Raw genomic sequence first — 15,187 nt, 5'->3', positions numbered from 1 at the left:
CCTGAAAAAAAGCATTAGTAAATTAATTATTTTGGAAATGAAATTAGTGTCTCTCTCACACTTATTCAGTATGCATCTGTATTACAACTATATGCACTTCCTAATATTAATATCCAACAACTTTAATTGGCTAGCATACTACCCATTGGGTAGGATCCAGCACAAAAGCTCGCAGAACAAGCTGATGAAGCAGATCTTTCCCCACCTTCACCTCCGCAAAGCAGCCTACTGTTGGTCCCAAAAGTGTTTGCTGAAGAACAAAGGAGAAAACCATAAACTAAATGCCCCACAATCTGGCCACTTTGGTGTGAGGAGGAATCAGATCAGATCACATCCACAGATGCAAGGCATCAACATGTACTCTACTACTTCATAATTAACTCTACTAAAATTATTATCAGCGGTGGCACAGGGGATTTATCCTCTGGTTAAACATCTGAGCTGAACAGGACTGCTGTCAGTTCGAGCCCTGCACTGGTGTGAGCTACCAGCCGTGTCCCCAGCTCGCCATCCACCCAGCGGTTCAAAAGCTTCAGCGAGTAGATAAAATGGGTACCACTCCTTAGAGAGGGTGGGCACACTTAACCCCCCCGGTGGGAAAGTGTTAGTTGACAAATGGAAGGTCCGCACGTAAGCTCAAAAGCAGAGAGAGGTCTACACAGCTTCAAAGAAAAGCCTGCAATGGGCCATTCTGGCCAGACGGTGGCAGTGGTGCGCTGCGACCGAGAAAATGCTGACGACATCAAGCGATGCCGACTAAAGAATGCTGCCGGGACACATCTGATTCTTACAGCTGACCAAACTCCCTGTCGACTACGAAGTGTGTGATTTAAATGATATATGTTGTCCTCCCTTACCCCCATCATTGTTAGTCCCGTGTCTACACATGAGTAACTGTAAATCGCTCAGAGCCAGCAGTTCTGCAAGGATTGAGCGATCAATAAATTGAGAAAGATTATTATTATTATCATGCACATAATATTGTTGCATACTCCCCACTTCTCCAGCTGAAGAGAAATTTCAGGGGGAGTTCTTCTGAGTTTAGTTTCCTTTAGAAGAGTGAGCATGGAAGACTTTCTAATTCTTTAATATTTGATATTACTTACAAATACACAATCAGAGAACTTCAGGAGCTAATAACTTCTTACAGTAGGCAGAAAATCCTCACTGAGCATCCTTGCATTCAAGAAGTTTCACCTTCAGCCAATTAACAGCTCCAAAAACTCATTTTTTTTACATTCAGCATTCAAAATAGATATTTCTGGGACATTTATACACATACACCACCAGAAGATCACTTGTTTCACCCTGCCCTGTAGGTGGAGTGCTCATTCAGACAACAATCCACAGCAGGGGTGTTAAACATGCGGCTCGGGGGCCGGGTTAGGCCCCCAGAGGACTTCTATCAGGCCCGCAGTGGAACTGGCTATCTTCTACTTCTTTTTCAAGTTCTGTTGCTGCTGCATCATCATAGGTTTGCAGCTTACAGATACACACCTGAACAGCATGATTGCAACAGCACAGACATTTTGATGCAATAATTCAGAGCAAGAGGTGTCAGTTATCAGACACTGTTAAATAAACAAAATATTGCAAGAGTGTTGTTTTAAGCATGTTTTTATTTTAAGTAAAAAAAACCTTTGTATTTGTGTCCTTTATAAAGTTTATATCTCCGTTACCTGGCATTACATTTTATGACACACATGGCCCGGACCACCAGGGTCTCATTTATGTCAGATCCGGCCCTCATAACAAATGAGTTCGACACCCCTGATTTACAGTCAATAAATATTAATATTCTTTTGTCAAGTCCCTGACCATTTATAGTGACCCACAGTGCCATCCTGAGCAGAGTTATACCATTCTGAGCCCACAGACATCAATGGACTTAGAAGGGTGTAACTCTGCTCAGGATGGTGCCACAAGCAAGCTAAAGCTGTGACAGTATAATTAGCTTAATTTTTTCCACCTAACGACTTACAGTTCATTTAGCTGTAAATAGGTACATAGCCCATTGGTTTGCAAAAGCAAGATGCCCACACATTTCATCTTTGTGTATGATAAATAAAAAATCTAGAAAGAGAGTTTATCAGTGAAGATAAAAAACAAGTCTCCCCCAATCACTTCTTCCCTGATGCATCATTATAGAAAATATGTAATTATACACTTAATTTATAAATATAACAGACATGATCAAGATAAATTTACGCCATTTAAAGTCACATCAGTTTCAGTGGAAGGCCTGAACACGTGCTTAACTTCCTCCGACTGAAACCAAAGGGATTATTCAAAGTGCTAAACTCTGACAGTTTGGTGTAGTAGTTAAGTGCATGGACTCTAATCTGGGAGAACTGGGTTTGATTCCCCATTCCTCCACTTGCAGCTGCTGGATGTCCTTGGGCAAGCCATAGTTCTGTCAGAGCTGTCCTTGAAAAGGCAGTTCTCTCAGAGCTCTCTCAGGCCCACCTACTTCACAGGGTGTCTATTGTGGGGAGGGGAAGGGAAAGGAGTTTGTAAGCCGCTCTGTGACTCCGAGTGAAGGGCGGGGTATAAATCCTTTATATGTTTGCATAATATTTCAGTGGAGGGGGAGTTGTGGGAAGATGGCTGCCAGCTTGTAAGATCCACATTGAATGTTTTTCTCTCCTCTGTTGCTGGACAAGGGCAACAGCCTAGCCCTAGGGGCTGCTGGCCCTTAGCCCATGGCTCTCAGCCCATGGCCTTGACCTTTGTGTATTTACTCAGTGGACACCAGCTCAGATTGTTAAGTGTACCTTTTTTGTTTGCTTCATTTTTATAATGTGTTTTATTTGTTTATATAACTTGGGTTTTATTTTTGTAAGCTGCTTCAGGTCCCCACTGGGAAGAAAAGTGTGATACAAGTACATATTTTAATTGTTTTCTCCAGAAAACAACTTATTTCTTTTAAAAAAATGATGACCCACAGTTGTTCCAGCACACCACTTCTTTCTGAGCTTATACAGAAAAGGTGCATGTATCTAATAAGAATGTTGCAGCTATGTAAGAAAGTGAACCTGCTGAGCAGCAACATATTTTCCAATTTAGAATGTCTTACCTTCTGCAGTAGGAAATACTCTACAATAAGCCCCCACAGATCTGTGAAAGAAGCTCTGCGTCCCTCATTCTCCATTGCATTCAGTTCCTGGAAATAATACTTTAGACGCTCTGAGGAAAAGGCTCCCACTTTACTGCTGGATATTTTATCACAGGCATTACTGATTGGCTGTCTGAGATCTTTGCATGACCATTCAGGGTCCTGGTACAATGTTGACAAACACCTGCAAAAATTTCCATCAGAAATTTAAACGACTGAACTTTTTGTCACATCAAATTCCAATTCCAATAACCTTTATTGGCATAACATCACATCAAATTCAAGAAACATAGCACTATTTCAGCATTTAATTAATTATCCTGGCTTAGATCCTACAAACCACAAGCAGAAGGTGTTCATGGATCTTTTCTTCCAGTCAGCAACCTGTGAACTCCAAAAACATGACACAGAGGAGGCAGGGCATTTCAGGAGAGCACTGAGGACAAAATGCTGTCCACCCCAGGAGGCTATTCTGACTGAGAAGAAAGGTTACACTGCTGTGCTTCCCCACCAGAACAGCAAGAGAAGCAATTTCACTGGATTCCCCCTCCTCACTGCACCCCCCCCATGCCATGTGAAATTTTGCACATGAGGCTTCCCCAATTCCCAGCAACAGTTTTTTCAAGAGTGACAGAACACTGTTGCAGTGGGTAAGAGGGAGATCAGATTCGGCCATTTGTAGAATCTAAGCCCTGACTCATGAAAGCAAGAGAGGGTGTGTGTGTGTGTACTGACACACACACTATGGGTACGTCTTTCTTGAAAAAAGGACTTATCATCAGCCCTATCTCAGCCATACAGATGACAGGAAAATTCAGGAAGTGGTAATATGGGCAAGAATTTAAGTCTACCAGATGTGTATTGGGTGGAGCCAGCATCTGCTGCTGAATATAAACTGAGGACCAGAAGCCTAACAAGCAGGTTCCAGCAACTTCAACGGTGCATGCAGGCTAGTTAGAAAGGCACTCATTAGCTATGGCACGTAAACTGTGGAATTCATTCCCCAGGGAGATTTGGCTGTTCCACTCTATCATTGGCTACTGCTCATGGGTGAAGATTCTTCTGTTTCACCTAGCATTCCATTATTTGCCCTCCTTCTTGTTTGTTTTAATGACAGGTTATCATAGATGTACTGCTTGAAAACTGATTTGCATTGTCTTTTTAACCATTTCTTGCCTTGAGGGTCTTAACTGGATGACAGCTACAAATGTTTTTAAAAATAAAATAAAAATCCTGTTTTAAAACTTAGTAAAAGAACCTAGTTGCATATTTAAGACTAACTACAATATATTTATTGAAAAGCATGAAATTCCATAGGCAATTACCTATTCATCAGATGTTAGAACAGAATGCTATTTTAATTCTTTTAAAAAAAACAATCTCTCTTTTAAATGTATAAAAGAAATTGTGTTACACGAAACCTGCAGATTTATGGCTTTTAAATCCCCATCAATTGATCAGCAGACAGGAACATACCACGTGTTGAGCTGCTGCCTAGTAGATGGGTCCTAAAATGTTCCCTACCGTCTCCATAAAAGAATGCCAGGACAATCCTAGTAACATGCACAGATTACTTGGGTGTGTGTCTTGGACCCTGGGTGCTGAGTGAATCAGTCCAAAGTCTCAAATTTTGTACAGAGTTAAAAGAAGGAGGATTCTGCCACAGGGCATGCAGGTGGAACAATTAACTTACAGGTTCTAGGCAAGCCACTGAGTTCACAGCCAGCTAGAAATCTCTTTATTGCATACCAAGTAGAGCCAGAAATTCCACAGAGGTATATGACCGCATCCAGAAGATTTAACTGCTGAAGCCCAAGCAGACTGCCATAGAATGATGTCAGTGCTCTCATCCCTCCACCAGATCCTAAGACTGCTATCACAGGAACCTAAAGGAGAAAAAAAACAGGCACAATATAGGGAAATATATCAAGCTTGATTGTGGTAAAACAGAAACTCATAGAATTATGTTAAAGCAATATACACAGTCCTGTTAGTAATGTGTGTGCGGTGTGCATGCACACCCATGCTATAGGCATGATGGGGTTTTCTTAAATTTATTCTAGAGCTATCTGCTTGATTATATTATTCATAACTAATAGTGTGCAATATACTCTTAAATGTTAGAATGTTCCATCATTTTATTTCCACTGAGGTGTAAACAACTGCAAATAGCTCTACAGAAGTCACTGAACATGCAAGTCACATACCTCATCTTTACTGGGGTCCTCTCTCAGTTTGAGTGCCTTACTTAGTGCCTGAGAAACTATTTTCTTCCTCTTGTCCAAAAATTGCCGCTCTTCTTGACAAAGATCAAAACCAAGACGAACATCAAGGTTTCTTTTGCTGGGTTACAGAATGACATTAGAGGAAGAAAATGATGAACATACACCCGAAAAGATTCAGAAAAAAATAAACAAAGGACATATCTTAAGAATTGAGTACTGACCAGGGAACAAAAGCCCTGATCAAGGGGTCAGTATCTTCATAGTTTTATTTCAAAACCATAATTAACACTGGCTCCTTTTACACTTTTGTTTTAGATAAAAATAACCAACAGCCACACTGATCATGGCCTGGTCATAAACATTTATTGCTTTATCTTTATACTTTACTTGTGGTATCCAGGTTCAACAAGGAACATTTAATAAGGAAGCAATGGCTGCTTAAAAGTGGCAGTGCCTAAGGCTGTCACTAGGCCACTGCCCCCACCAGGAGCCTGAGCAGATAATTCTCTACCCCTTCTTGTTCTGTAAGAAACTTTAAAGTTAGGGCAAACAGCTATGTATGCCCAGTGTGGCTCTTCTACTGAGGTAGAAATTGTGGTCCACCAAAGTCACCATCTCACCTCATTGTACAGGTGGACATATTCGGAAACCTGCCTTAGGTATTTTATAGACTAACAAGCAGAAGACCTGCAAGGACTTGCAGGGAAGCATCTTATTTTTTCCTTCACCACTATTTCCTCTTACCTTGCCCAGAAAGCCCCCATAGCCTTTCCCCTTCTCCTGCTTCCTTTGCTCCTTCCCATCTTATATTTATCAACCCCCTTATCTTCAGCTATCCTTCCTTCCAACCCCCTGGCAGACTCCACCTGGGAAAACTATGGCCCAGTAGTACGTTGCTGGCCAGGTCAATAATGGCTGGTACCTTATATATCCTCTAGTACTGTATCACCTGCTATTTTAACTGTTTTAACTATTTATTGTTAAGCTGTTTTGATTATTTTCTATTTCCATTGTTGTCACCCGCCCTGAGCCTGCTTGTGAGGAGGGCTGGATACAAATAAAAATAAATAAATAAATTGCAGTAGGCTGGGCCCAGTTGCATGGTAGGGAAACTTCAATAATGTGGGGGTAGATACCTCATTTTACTCTGTATCCTCTTCTTCACACTATTTCCTCTTTCCATTCTCCTGGCAGCCCCCCATATTCTCACCTTTTCCTGCTTCCTTCTCTTTCCTACCCATTAGCCAAGCTAACATTTATCTGCCCCCTATCTTCAGGTTGACTTACTATTTGTTTACTTCATTTATATCCCACCTTTCCCCCACAATGTGGATCCAGAACAGCTTAGATAATTCTCCTTTCCTCCATTTTATCTTTACAACAGCCCCATGAGGTAAGTTAGGCTTAGGATATATAACTGGCCTAATGTCACTCAGTGAGCTTCCATGGCAGAGTGGTGATCTGAATAGGGTTGCCAAGTCCCCCTGGGGGGCGAATTTCCCCTCACTTTGGAGGCCCGATTTCCGCCCCCGCGGAATCAGGCCCCGGGGGAAACCCTACCCCCGCGTGCACGCCGCCTGGATGTGACGTCATGACGCCGGGCACGCTGGGGGCGGGGCCACAGCCATTTGAGGGGGAAACATAGAGTTTTCCCCTCAAATGGCTGTGGCCCCGCCCCCAGTGTGCCCGGCGTCATGACGTCACATCCGGGCGGCGCACTAACTCAGGACGCCGGGCAGGAGCCCCCTGCCACCAGGTAAAAAACATTTGGCAACCCTAGATCTGAACTTAGATCCCCCAGAGCCTAGTCTGAAATTCTAACCACTACACCATGGCGGTTTTTATGAGGTGGCTGCTGTTGAACAGTAGCAAGCAGCAAGGGCTATGCAAATCCTGATGAATCCTGATGAGTCCTCCCCTTAAAGGCCAAAACAGCCCTGGAAAGAGCCTGCCCTGTGCCAGAAATTTTTGGTCAGTGGGGCATGGGGAAATTTTGTTGGGCAGCAAGGGAGGGGGGAGGGAGAGGGGCGACTGCATGTCTTCCCTGATCTCCAAGTGGCGATTCACTGCTTGGAGATCAGGCTAAAACAGAATTTAAAGGGAACCCTTTAAATTCTGTTTTTCTAGCGGGGGGGCATGCTTTCCCTGATCTCCAAGCGGTAATTTTGCCACTTGGAGATCAGGCATGGGCAGCCCTCACTAGAAAAACAGCATTTAAAGGGAGGGGGGAGGGGGAAAGGGGCTGCAGCTTTTGTGGGGCATGCCTCCCGTTTCAGGAGGTAGAGCCCTGAAATGCCTCACTGTAGCTATGGGCCAGGAAAGGGCCCTTCCCATCCCTCTGCCTTTTACTGGTAGAAACCAAGGCTTTAAATCTGGCAGTACTGTTGTTGCTTTGTTGCTGCCTAACAACCCCCACAATGGCCACTGCAGAGGGCATTCATTTCCTGAAGGAGGAGGTGCTGCTTCTATTATTTTGGAGAGTTTTCATGCCCCAATGTATTTTAAAAAATATATTTCAGATTTTTCTGCAAACCTGGGGTTTGTCTTAGGTTCGTAGAATGATCTGTCTGGTCTGTTCAGAGCTCCCAACATTTATAGTCACAGATCTGGCCATGCTGACAATTCAATATATTTACTGATTGTTCTCCCTTACTTTGCATTACTGTTTTGTGGGATTAACATTGTTTCTAATATTCTTGATCTATCAGATTAAAATAGGGCCCTACACCATGAATGTCTATGGGAAATAAGGGTCCTTTTTGGATACCAAGAACTTCAAGGCAATAAAAATTAACCAGCAGCAGAAAAAAATAATATTAATAACAGATTTGCATTATTGCAAGACATATAATGAAGAGTCTTTAAAAAACTGAATTAAATCATGGATATAATCAAAGAAGTTACATATTCCCATGGGTAGAAACCATTAAGCCCTTACATTTGTGTTCTCACCAATCCCCCAGAAAGGCCATACATCCTCTTTTATTTTATTCTATTTCTTATTTGGAATAATAGATTAGAATAGTAGGTGCCGGCACTCTCAAGAGGGAAATGAAATTTTCAATCTGTATACTGAAAACTCATGAACTTTTAAACATTTTTTAAAAGAATTTTGTCCAAGAGGTTCTGGAACTCCGTTCCATCGTGCTCCCCCAGAAAAAAAGCCCTGGCAGAATGTAATGTAATTTGGAATGGTAGATTGGAATGTATTTCACTCGTTTTGGGACAGGGGAGATTACACAGCCAATCACCCCACTTCAAATAAGAAGTTGCTGAAAGAGTCACCTCCAGGCGTGAGAAGAGATGGATAGATTGTAATGGCAGGGTCTCAGTTAATTACTCTCAGCATTCCACAATCAAGGATGCATCTGCCCATCAATCTCCAATGCTGACATATTTATTTCCTTTGCTATGCTTTCCCCCAAAATTAAACCCAAACAAATGGTAACCATATAAACTAAGCTTGTTATTCATGTTTTGTCCTTGAATCTGTTAAACATCTTCATTATGTTGCATGCTAATTTACTGCTCACCCTCTACATATATGTATGGATTGGTAATTTCTATTTAATTCTATCTGAAGAAGTGTGCATGCACACAAAAGCTTACACCTTGAATAAAACTTTGTTGATCTTAAAGGTGCTACTGGACTCCAACTTTATGTTTTTCTGCAGCAACTCTCATAAATGAAGATTCAAATTGCTTGCACCATGGCTTACCTCTTCTGCACTTGGGCTGCTTTAGCTACATAAGGTTCTCAGCTAAATGAACATGCACTTTATTTGGCTCATGACTATCATTCCAGTCGAGCAAATGAAATGCTATGCCTCTGGAACAATAGCAGCTTGTAAGGTTTTCATGAGTTATTACAATGAAAGATCAATCAACACCATCATAAGAGCACAGGCTAAACCCTGTAGGAGTTTTGTTAGCAGTCTGTCAAGGATGCCAAGGTTCACTCACATTTGTTCAGCTTTCACATGTAGATTCACACTTTGTTCCTATGAAAAAAGAAGATACTCTGAAAGAGACTGCAGGGGAAAATAACCAAATTTCCTAATGTACCCTGGACTATTCCTATTACTTGGTTCATTAAACATGTCTTCCTTTGAGACACTTATACTGCATATACATATGAATCACGGACCTCACTTTTGCCCAGAAGTCACAGAATCTCACCCACAAAGCAAAAGAAAGACACAACAAGAACACGAGCCACCCTCTAGATGCTACCCAACCATTTGAAGTGTATAACAGGAGAAAACACAAGAAAGGGTAGCAGACAGATCTTGTGAATTTCCCACAGTTCTAAGTATGCATGAGTGAAAAAGTGCCTGTGCCCTGTCCTGAGTGTATGCAAGTATCATTTAGTGACAAATGGATCAAAAACTGGCTAATTAATAGGAAACAGAGAGTGAGTATAAATGGGCGATTTTCTCAGTGGAGAGTGGTAAGCAGTGGAGTACCACAGGGATCAGTACTCGGTCCGATGCTTTTTAACTTGTTTATTAATGATTTGGAGTTGGGAGTAAGCAGTGAAGTGGCTAAATTTGCAGACAACATGACAGGTTCTCACAAAGTATATTCTTTATTAACAGCTTTTCTTTTTTTTATTACTAACGGTAGCTTAACAGGGAATGATCTTCTAACCTTGGGTTTTTAGTGTAGTGTGGGTTGCTTTTCTTTCTCCCTAGTTGTAGTTACCCTTTCCCTATTTTTTATTGTTAGTTTTTGTAGTATTAAAAATATAAAAAATCCCCTCCGGGGGCTTGAAAAAAAAAAAGGAAGGAAGGGAATTGAAAACAAATCAGCCAGTATCATCATGCCCCTGTATAAATCAATGGTGCGACCTCATTTGGAGTACTGTGTACAGTTCTGGTCACCACACCTCAAAAAGGATATTATAGCTTTGGAAAAAGTGCAGAAAAGGGCAACTCGAATGATAAAAGGGTTGGAACACTTTCCCTATGAAGAAAGGTTAAAGCGCTTGGGGCTCTTAGCTTTGAGAAACGACGGATGAGGGGAGACATGATCGAGGCTTATAAGATTATGCATGGGATAGAGCAGGTAGAGAAAAAAGTACTTTTCTCCCTTTCTCACAATACAAGAACTCATGGGCACTCAATGAAATTGCTGAGCAGTCAGGTTAGAACAGATAAAAGGAAGTACTTCTTCACCCAAAGAGTGATTAACACATGGAATTCACTGCCACAGGAGGTGGTGGCGGCTACAAGCATGGATGACTTCAAGAGGGAATCAGATAAACATATGGAGCAGAGGTCCATCAAAGTTGTGCATGTCTACATTAGGTAAAGTAAAGACTCTTTCTCTGGGCTTCACCTCCAACCTGTCAGAAGCTTTTGGGCTCCACTGCCACTTGACAGACTTTACTTTCCAGACTCTACACCAGAATGTGTGAAATGGAAAGCTGGCAACCTTAGAATTCACTGTAATTTCAACACTGGCTTTTCTTGGTCACATCTTTTAGGAATATCTATGCCCAAGACAGCATTAGTGTCAAGTTACACTGAAGAAGAAGAGGGAGAAGGAAAGAGACCCTTCCTACTGAGCAGCAGAGACAGCAGCAAGCAGCAGCCAGGACAACCGGAGGCCTAGAGAGGATTATTCCCCTCCGCATTCTTCCATTGCTGCTGTTATCATCTAGTGTCATGTGAAGAGAGCCCAACTCCTGGGGCAATGAAAATAAAAATAGTATAATACATCCAGTAAACAATGCAATATTATTTGTAAAAAACTGTCTAAAAACTGTGCATTTTGTGTAAGCCTCCTTGGAAGCAAATCACTGAAAGACATGAAAATAAATAAATAAATAAGGAGCTCCCACCACAACCCACATTATAACCCCAAAAGCATTATAATGTAGCAAAAAAACTGAAATTGTATACTTTTCCTAATGGAACAGTCATTTCAGTGTCCTTTCCCAAAGGAAGTGAATGAAACGGAACAGTCCCTGATCCAAGAACCGTGCTGTGCTTTTCAAAGTCAGGACTCACTCCATCCTGTGAAGAAAAAGACTGCATTCATAAAGATATTTATTTAGAAAAATTTCATACTGCAGCTCTCCAGAAACCTTCTTGAGGCAGCTTACAACATAAGAATTATCAATAAGATAACAAACCATAAAAATAATTCAGTATCCTAAAATGGCATTCATAGAACAATCCTCAAGCTAGAAGCTGACCACAAAACTGGTACAAAAATGAAATTCCACAGTTAAAGCCTGCATGAAAGAATTGTTTGGATCTGGTGCATAATGGACAGTAAGGTAAGCCCCAGGTGAGCATCAAGCAGGAAGGGATCCCAAACACAAGCTACCATAGCTGAAAGAACCCCCATCTCTGATTGGAGGCAGAGGTACAGAGAGTAGGGTTTGAGAAGAGGATCTAAACTGGTGGACTGGTCAGTATAGGAGGAAGTAGTAAGTCTAAAAGTAAAGGTTTCCTTTGCTCGAAAGCTAGTCAAATCCGACTCTAGGGGGCGTTGCTCATCTCCGTTTCCAAGCCGAAGAGCCAGCGCTGTCCAAAGACGTTTTCATGGTCATGGGGCCGGCATGACTAAACGCTGAGGTGCATGGAATACTGTTACCTTCCCATGGAAGTGGTACCTATTTATCTACTTGCAATTTCTTGCTTTCGAACTGCTAGGTTGGCAGGAGCTGGGGCCAGAGACAGGAGCTCACTCTGTCATGCGGCACTAGGGTCTCAAAACTGACAAACTAAACACCTTCCAGTCTGTAGCTCAGCATCTTAACCTCTGAGCCACCGTGGCCCTTAAGTCTACAAGTATGAGCTGTGTGGACATTTCTCACCTGAAGGACTGTAATGGTTTGTTCCACCTCCACACCCAGTTCTGAACATATATCTTTGCCAATGTGAAAGACAAATGGAATCTCACAATTCTGATCAGAGTCTAGCTTGCAAGGGATGTTCAGCTGCTTCTCATATGATCCTGGAAGTGAAAGCTTGAATTGGTTGGTGCCTGCAGATGACAATGAGAGGTGTATTGTTGTTGTTTTTTTTAACCAAAACATTTTTATTAGTGTTAACATTAAAGTACACCATAGTACAAACACTAAATCACAGGTTTTCTATACATAAGACAAATACTTTCAAATGTAACTTTGAATCAAGCTATACAAACAGAAAGGCTTTAAAAGTCATACAATGTTTCAGCCAAGCAATAACAGTTTATATTTTGCGTTATAGATGGTTTTCCATTCAAAATTTTCAAAGGTAAGTTTGTCAATAATGGGATACCATTTCCCAGTGGGATTAAGTAGTTCACATTCATTTTGATCTGTGGTGTTGTAAATAGAAATAGGTGTATTGTTAAGAGTAAAACAGTAGTATACTGTTATAGTATATAGTATAGTATAAATAGTATAGTATAGTATAAATAGTATAGTATAGTATAAACAGTAGTATACTATTATACCAGGGTCGTTTCGTAGAAAAAGAGCTAGGGGAACTCATTAGCATAACTCATGAGCATATGCCACACCCCCTGACATCACCGGAAGTGTGTCATAAGGCCACACACCCCGCCCCCAACGGTCCCGGCCACCGCCGCTGGCCTTGCAGCTCCACTGCCGAGCCCTATGAGGGGCCCGGCAGTGGACCTGCAAAGCCGGCGGGAGTGCAAGGAAGCCCCGCGAAGGCCCTCCCTGGCCCCAGGCAGGCAGGGGTGGGGAGAGGCAGGGAGGAAGCAACTTACCCTCCCTCTTCTCCTGCCTCCTCCTGGCTGAACAAGGGCCAGAAGCGGGGCGGCCGGGAGCAGGGGGCGGGGCTTCGTCATGTACCCCCATCCCCCCCGAAATGACCTCTGCTGTTATAGTATAGTAGTATAAATAGCATCAGCAAGAACAGAGTGATAAAACCCACAAAAGCCAAATTACCAGTTTTTATGATAAGACACGAACTGCTACGTGCATTCCCTTTGGTTAAATGAACTTTTAAAAAATTAATTGAGGCTGTTATGTACTGACACAGTTTCCCTGCAACCCAGGGCTGCCAGATAGAAAGTGAGCTTGGGGAAAAACATAATAGACCAACAGGATCCTGGCAGCCACCTATCAGGATGCGATTAGTGTGTAAATAGCCCGTTGTTGGGAGTGGGTGTGTTTGGGGTGTGCCGTTTGATGGGATTATAAGCAAGGCTTCGACCCTGCTGGAGTTGTCTTGTAGTTAAGAGCTGATTCACAATAAACTATGAGCTGATCACTACTCGCGTGTCGAACCCAGTATATTTCAGAGGCCTTCTCTATACATTGCACACACCCATTACTTTCCTCCCCTTTATTACATTTCACTTGTGTTGAGGAATCATCCTAAGAAACAGCGCCTCAAAATTGGGAAGAGGAAAAGAGAGCCAAAGGAAGCAACAGCACAACAGAGATAAGAAGTAATAACCACCCTTGTTAGAACAGGTGGTGTTAATTCCTGGGGAGTGGGGGAGATACAGGGGGAAATATGAAATAATTCTGATGAGGTAACCATTAAAATAATTAATGGAGGAGAATGAGTGCCAGTAATTCCTGGGGGAAGAAATTTTGGGAAGGAAAGATGAAAAGAAACCATGACTTTGGAGAATCTGGTGTGTGTGTGTGTGTGCCTGTGTGTGCGCGCATGCGTGTGTGTGTAAGAGAGAGAGAGAGGAGGGAGCAATGAAGCCCAAAGATGGGGTTAAGAAGCCACATAATATTTTTAAATGGCACAACAATATCTAGGCCATATTGCAGCACACTAAACAGCCATCTCTACGTTTCCAGTCAGAATGCTGATAAAAAGAAGTTTCTTGCACAATCAGGCCCCAAGGCCTGTAAGGGGAAGGTGAAATATTGGGAGACTGACCAATAAATTATTGGGAGGGTTGCTGTAAACATTTCCCCATCTTAACTGGATCTGCAGGGGAGCAGAGTAAATACCCAACACGTTTATGCATGCAATTAAATGCCATAATCAAGCAAAAAGACAGAGAGTGAAAAGTACTGGGTTCGCCACAGGGAGGACTCGGACTATGACATGCATTTGCACATGTTTATAGTACTTAACACAGGAACTGGAAAACGGCCTTGCAAGGCCAACTATATACACACCCACCCAGCACACCCACAGTCCCATTGGAGGGTTTGAATTTCCCGCCAAAGCTGCTATTGGTGAATGCTGGGGGAACTAGGATCCTAGGTTCCTATTGTTTAAAGGAGCTAAGCTCTGACTCTAGCCACAGACCCCTGGTGGTGGTCTGTGTACATAACAGAGAGACAGCCCAATCTTATTTGAGTTTTCCAAGCAATAAGGCCTACTTGTGTTCAATGGGACTTACTTCAAAATACATCCCACTGAACACACTACATAGTTCCAATCTGTCTACAATGACTAGTTTGGCAAGGAAAAGGGAGAGCAGCTAAGTGTCACAGATTGCCCTGGGTTAGCATAGGAAGAGGAATCCTACAAGGACAACATGCCCTCAAGCCCAACCTTAACAGACCCTCCCAGTGAGATGGACTTTCCAATGCTTTCCCCCAAGGGACCCTGAGTTAGCAGGGCCCTTAGGCCTGGAGGCCCCAGCATGAACCTGCCCATGACCAGACCCACCATTGTCTCCTGAAGCACCCCAAGAGCAAAGGAGGCAAAGGGCTAGGGCTGAGGCATGGATCAGGCTCAGGAGTGCGCGCCTGGTGGCCCGAGGCTTCCCCACTTTAAAGAAGTGCTAAGAAAGACAGTAGAGTAACCACAAGATCTGGACCCCAGTACTCTTCATGAGTAGGGGAGCTGACTCAGCTTTTGAGAAGAAGCCTAATGCAGGACCCAGCAACACCTGTAGGGAA

At 42.7% G+C, this 15,187-nt stretch overlaps 1 protein-coding gene across 1 annotated transcript in view; it reads right to left on the bottom strand.

The window, feature by feature from the left end:
* PLA2G4F (phospholipase A2 group IVF) overlaps nucleotides 1-15,187 on the bottom strand; it is a 56,836-nt gene that overhangs the window by 13,564 nt on the left and 28,085 nt on the right. Inside the window, exons 8-14 of the mRNA XM_015408609.1 lie at nucleotides 12,170-12,339; nucleotides 11,247-11,360; nucleotides 9,304-9,341; nucleotides 5,323-5,458; nucleotides 4,865-5,001; nucleotides 3,077-3,299; nucleotides 143-250 (exon numbers count right to left, since the gene is read on the bottom strand). Of these exons, the coding sequence (XP_015264095.1) occupies nucleotides 143-250; nucleotides 3,077-3,299; nucleotides 4,865-5,001; nucleotides 5,323-5,458; nucleotides 9,304-9,341; nucleotides 11,247-11,360; nucleotides 12,170-12,339 (926 nt within the window). The remainder of the gene's footprint in view (nucleotides 1-142; nucleotides 251-3,076; nucleotides 3,300-4,864; nucleotides 5,002-5,322; nucleotides 5,459-9,303; nucleotides 9,342-11,246; nucleotides 11,361-12,169; nucleotides 12,340-15,187) is intronic.

This window comes from Gekko japonicus, unplaced genomic scaffold, assembly GCF_001447785.1.
Source record: "Gekko japonicus isolate JY-2015 unplaced genomic scaffold, Gekko_japonicus_V1.1 scaffold1710, whole genome shotgun sequence".
NCBI lineage: Eukaryota > Metazoa > Chordata > Lepidosauria > Squamata > Gekkonidae > Gekko > Gekko japonicus.
Note: the sequence above shows the minus strand (reverse complement) of the source record. Positions and strands in the feature narration are given on the sequence as shown.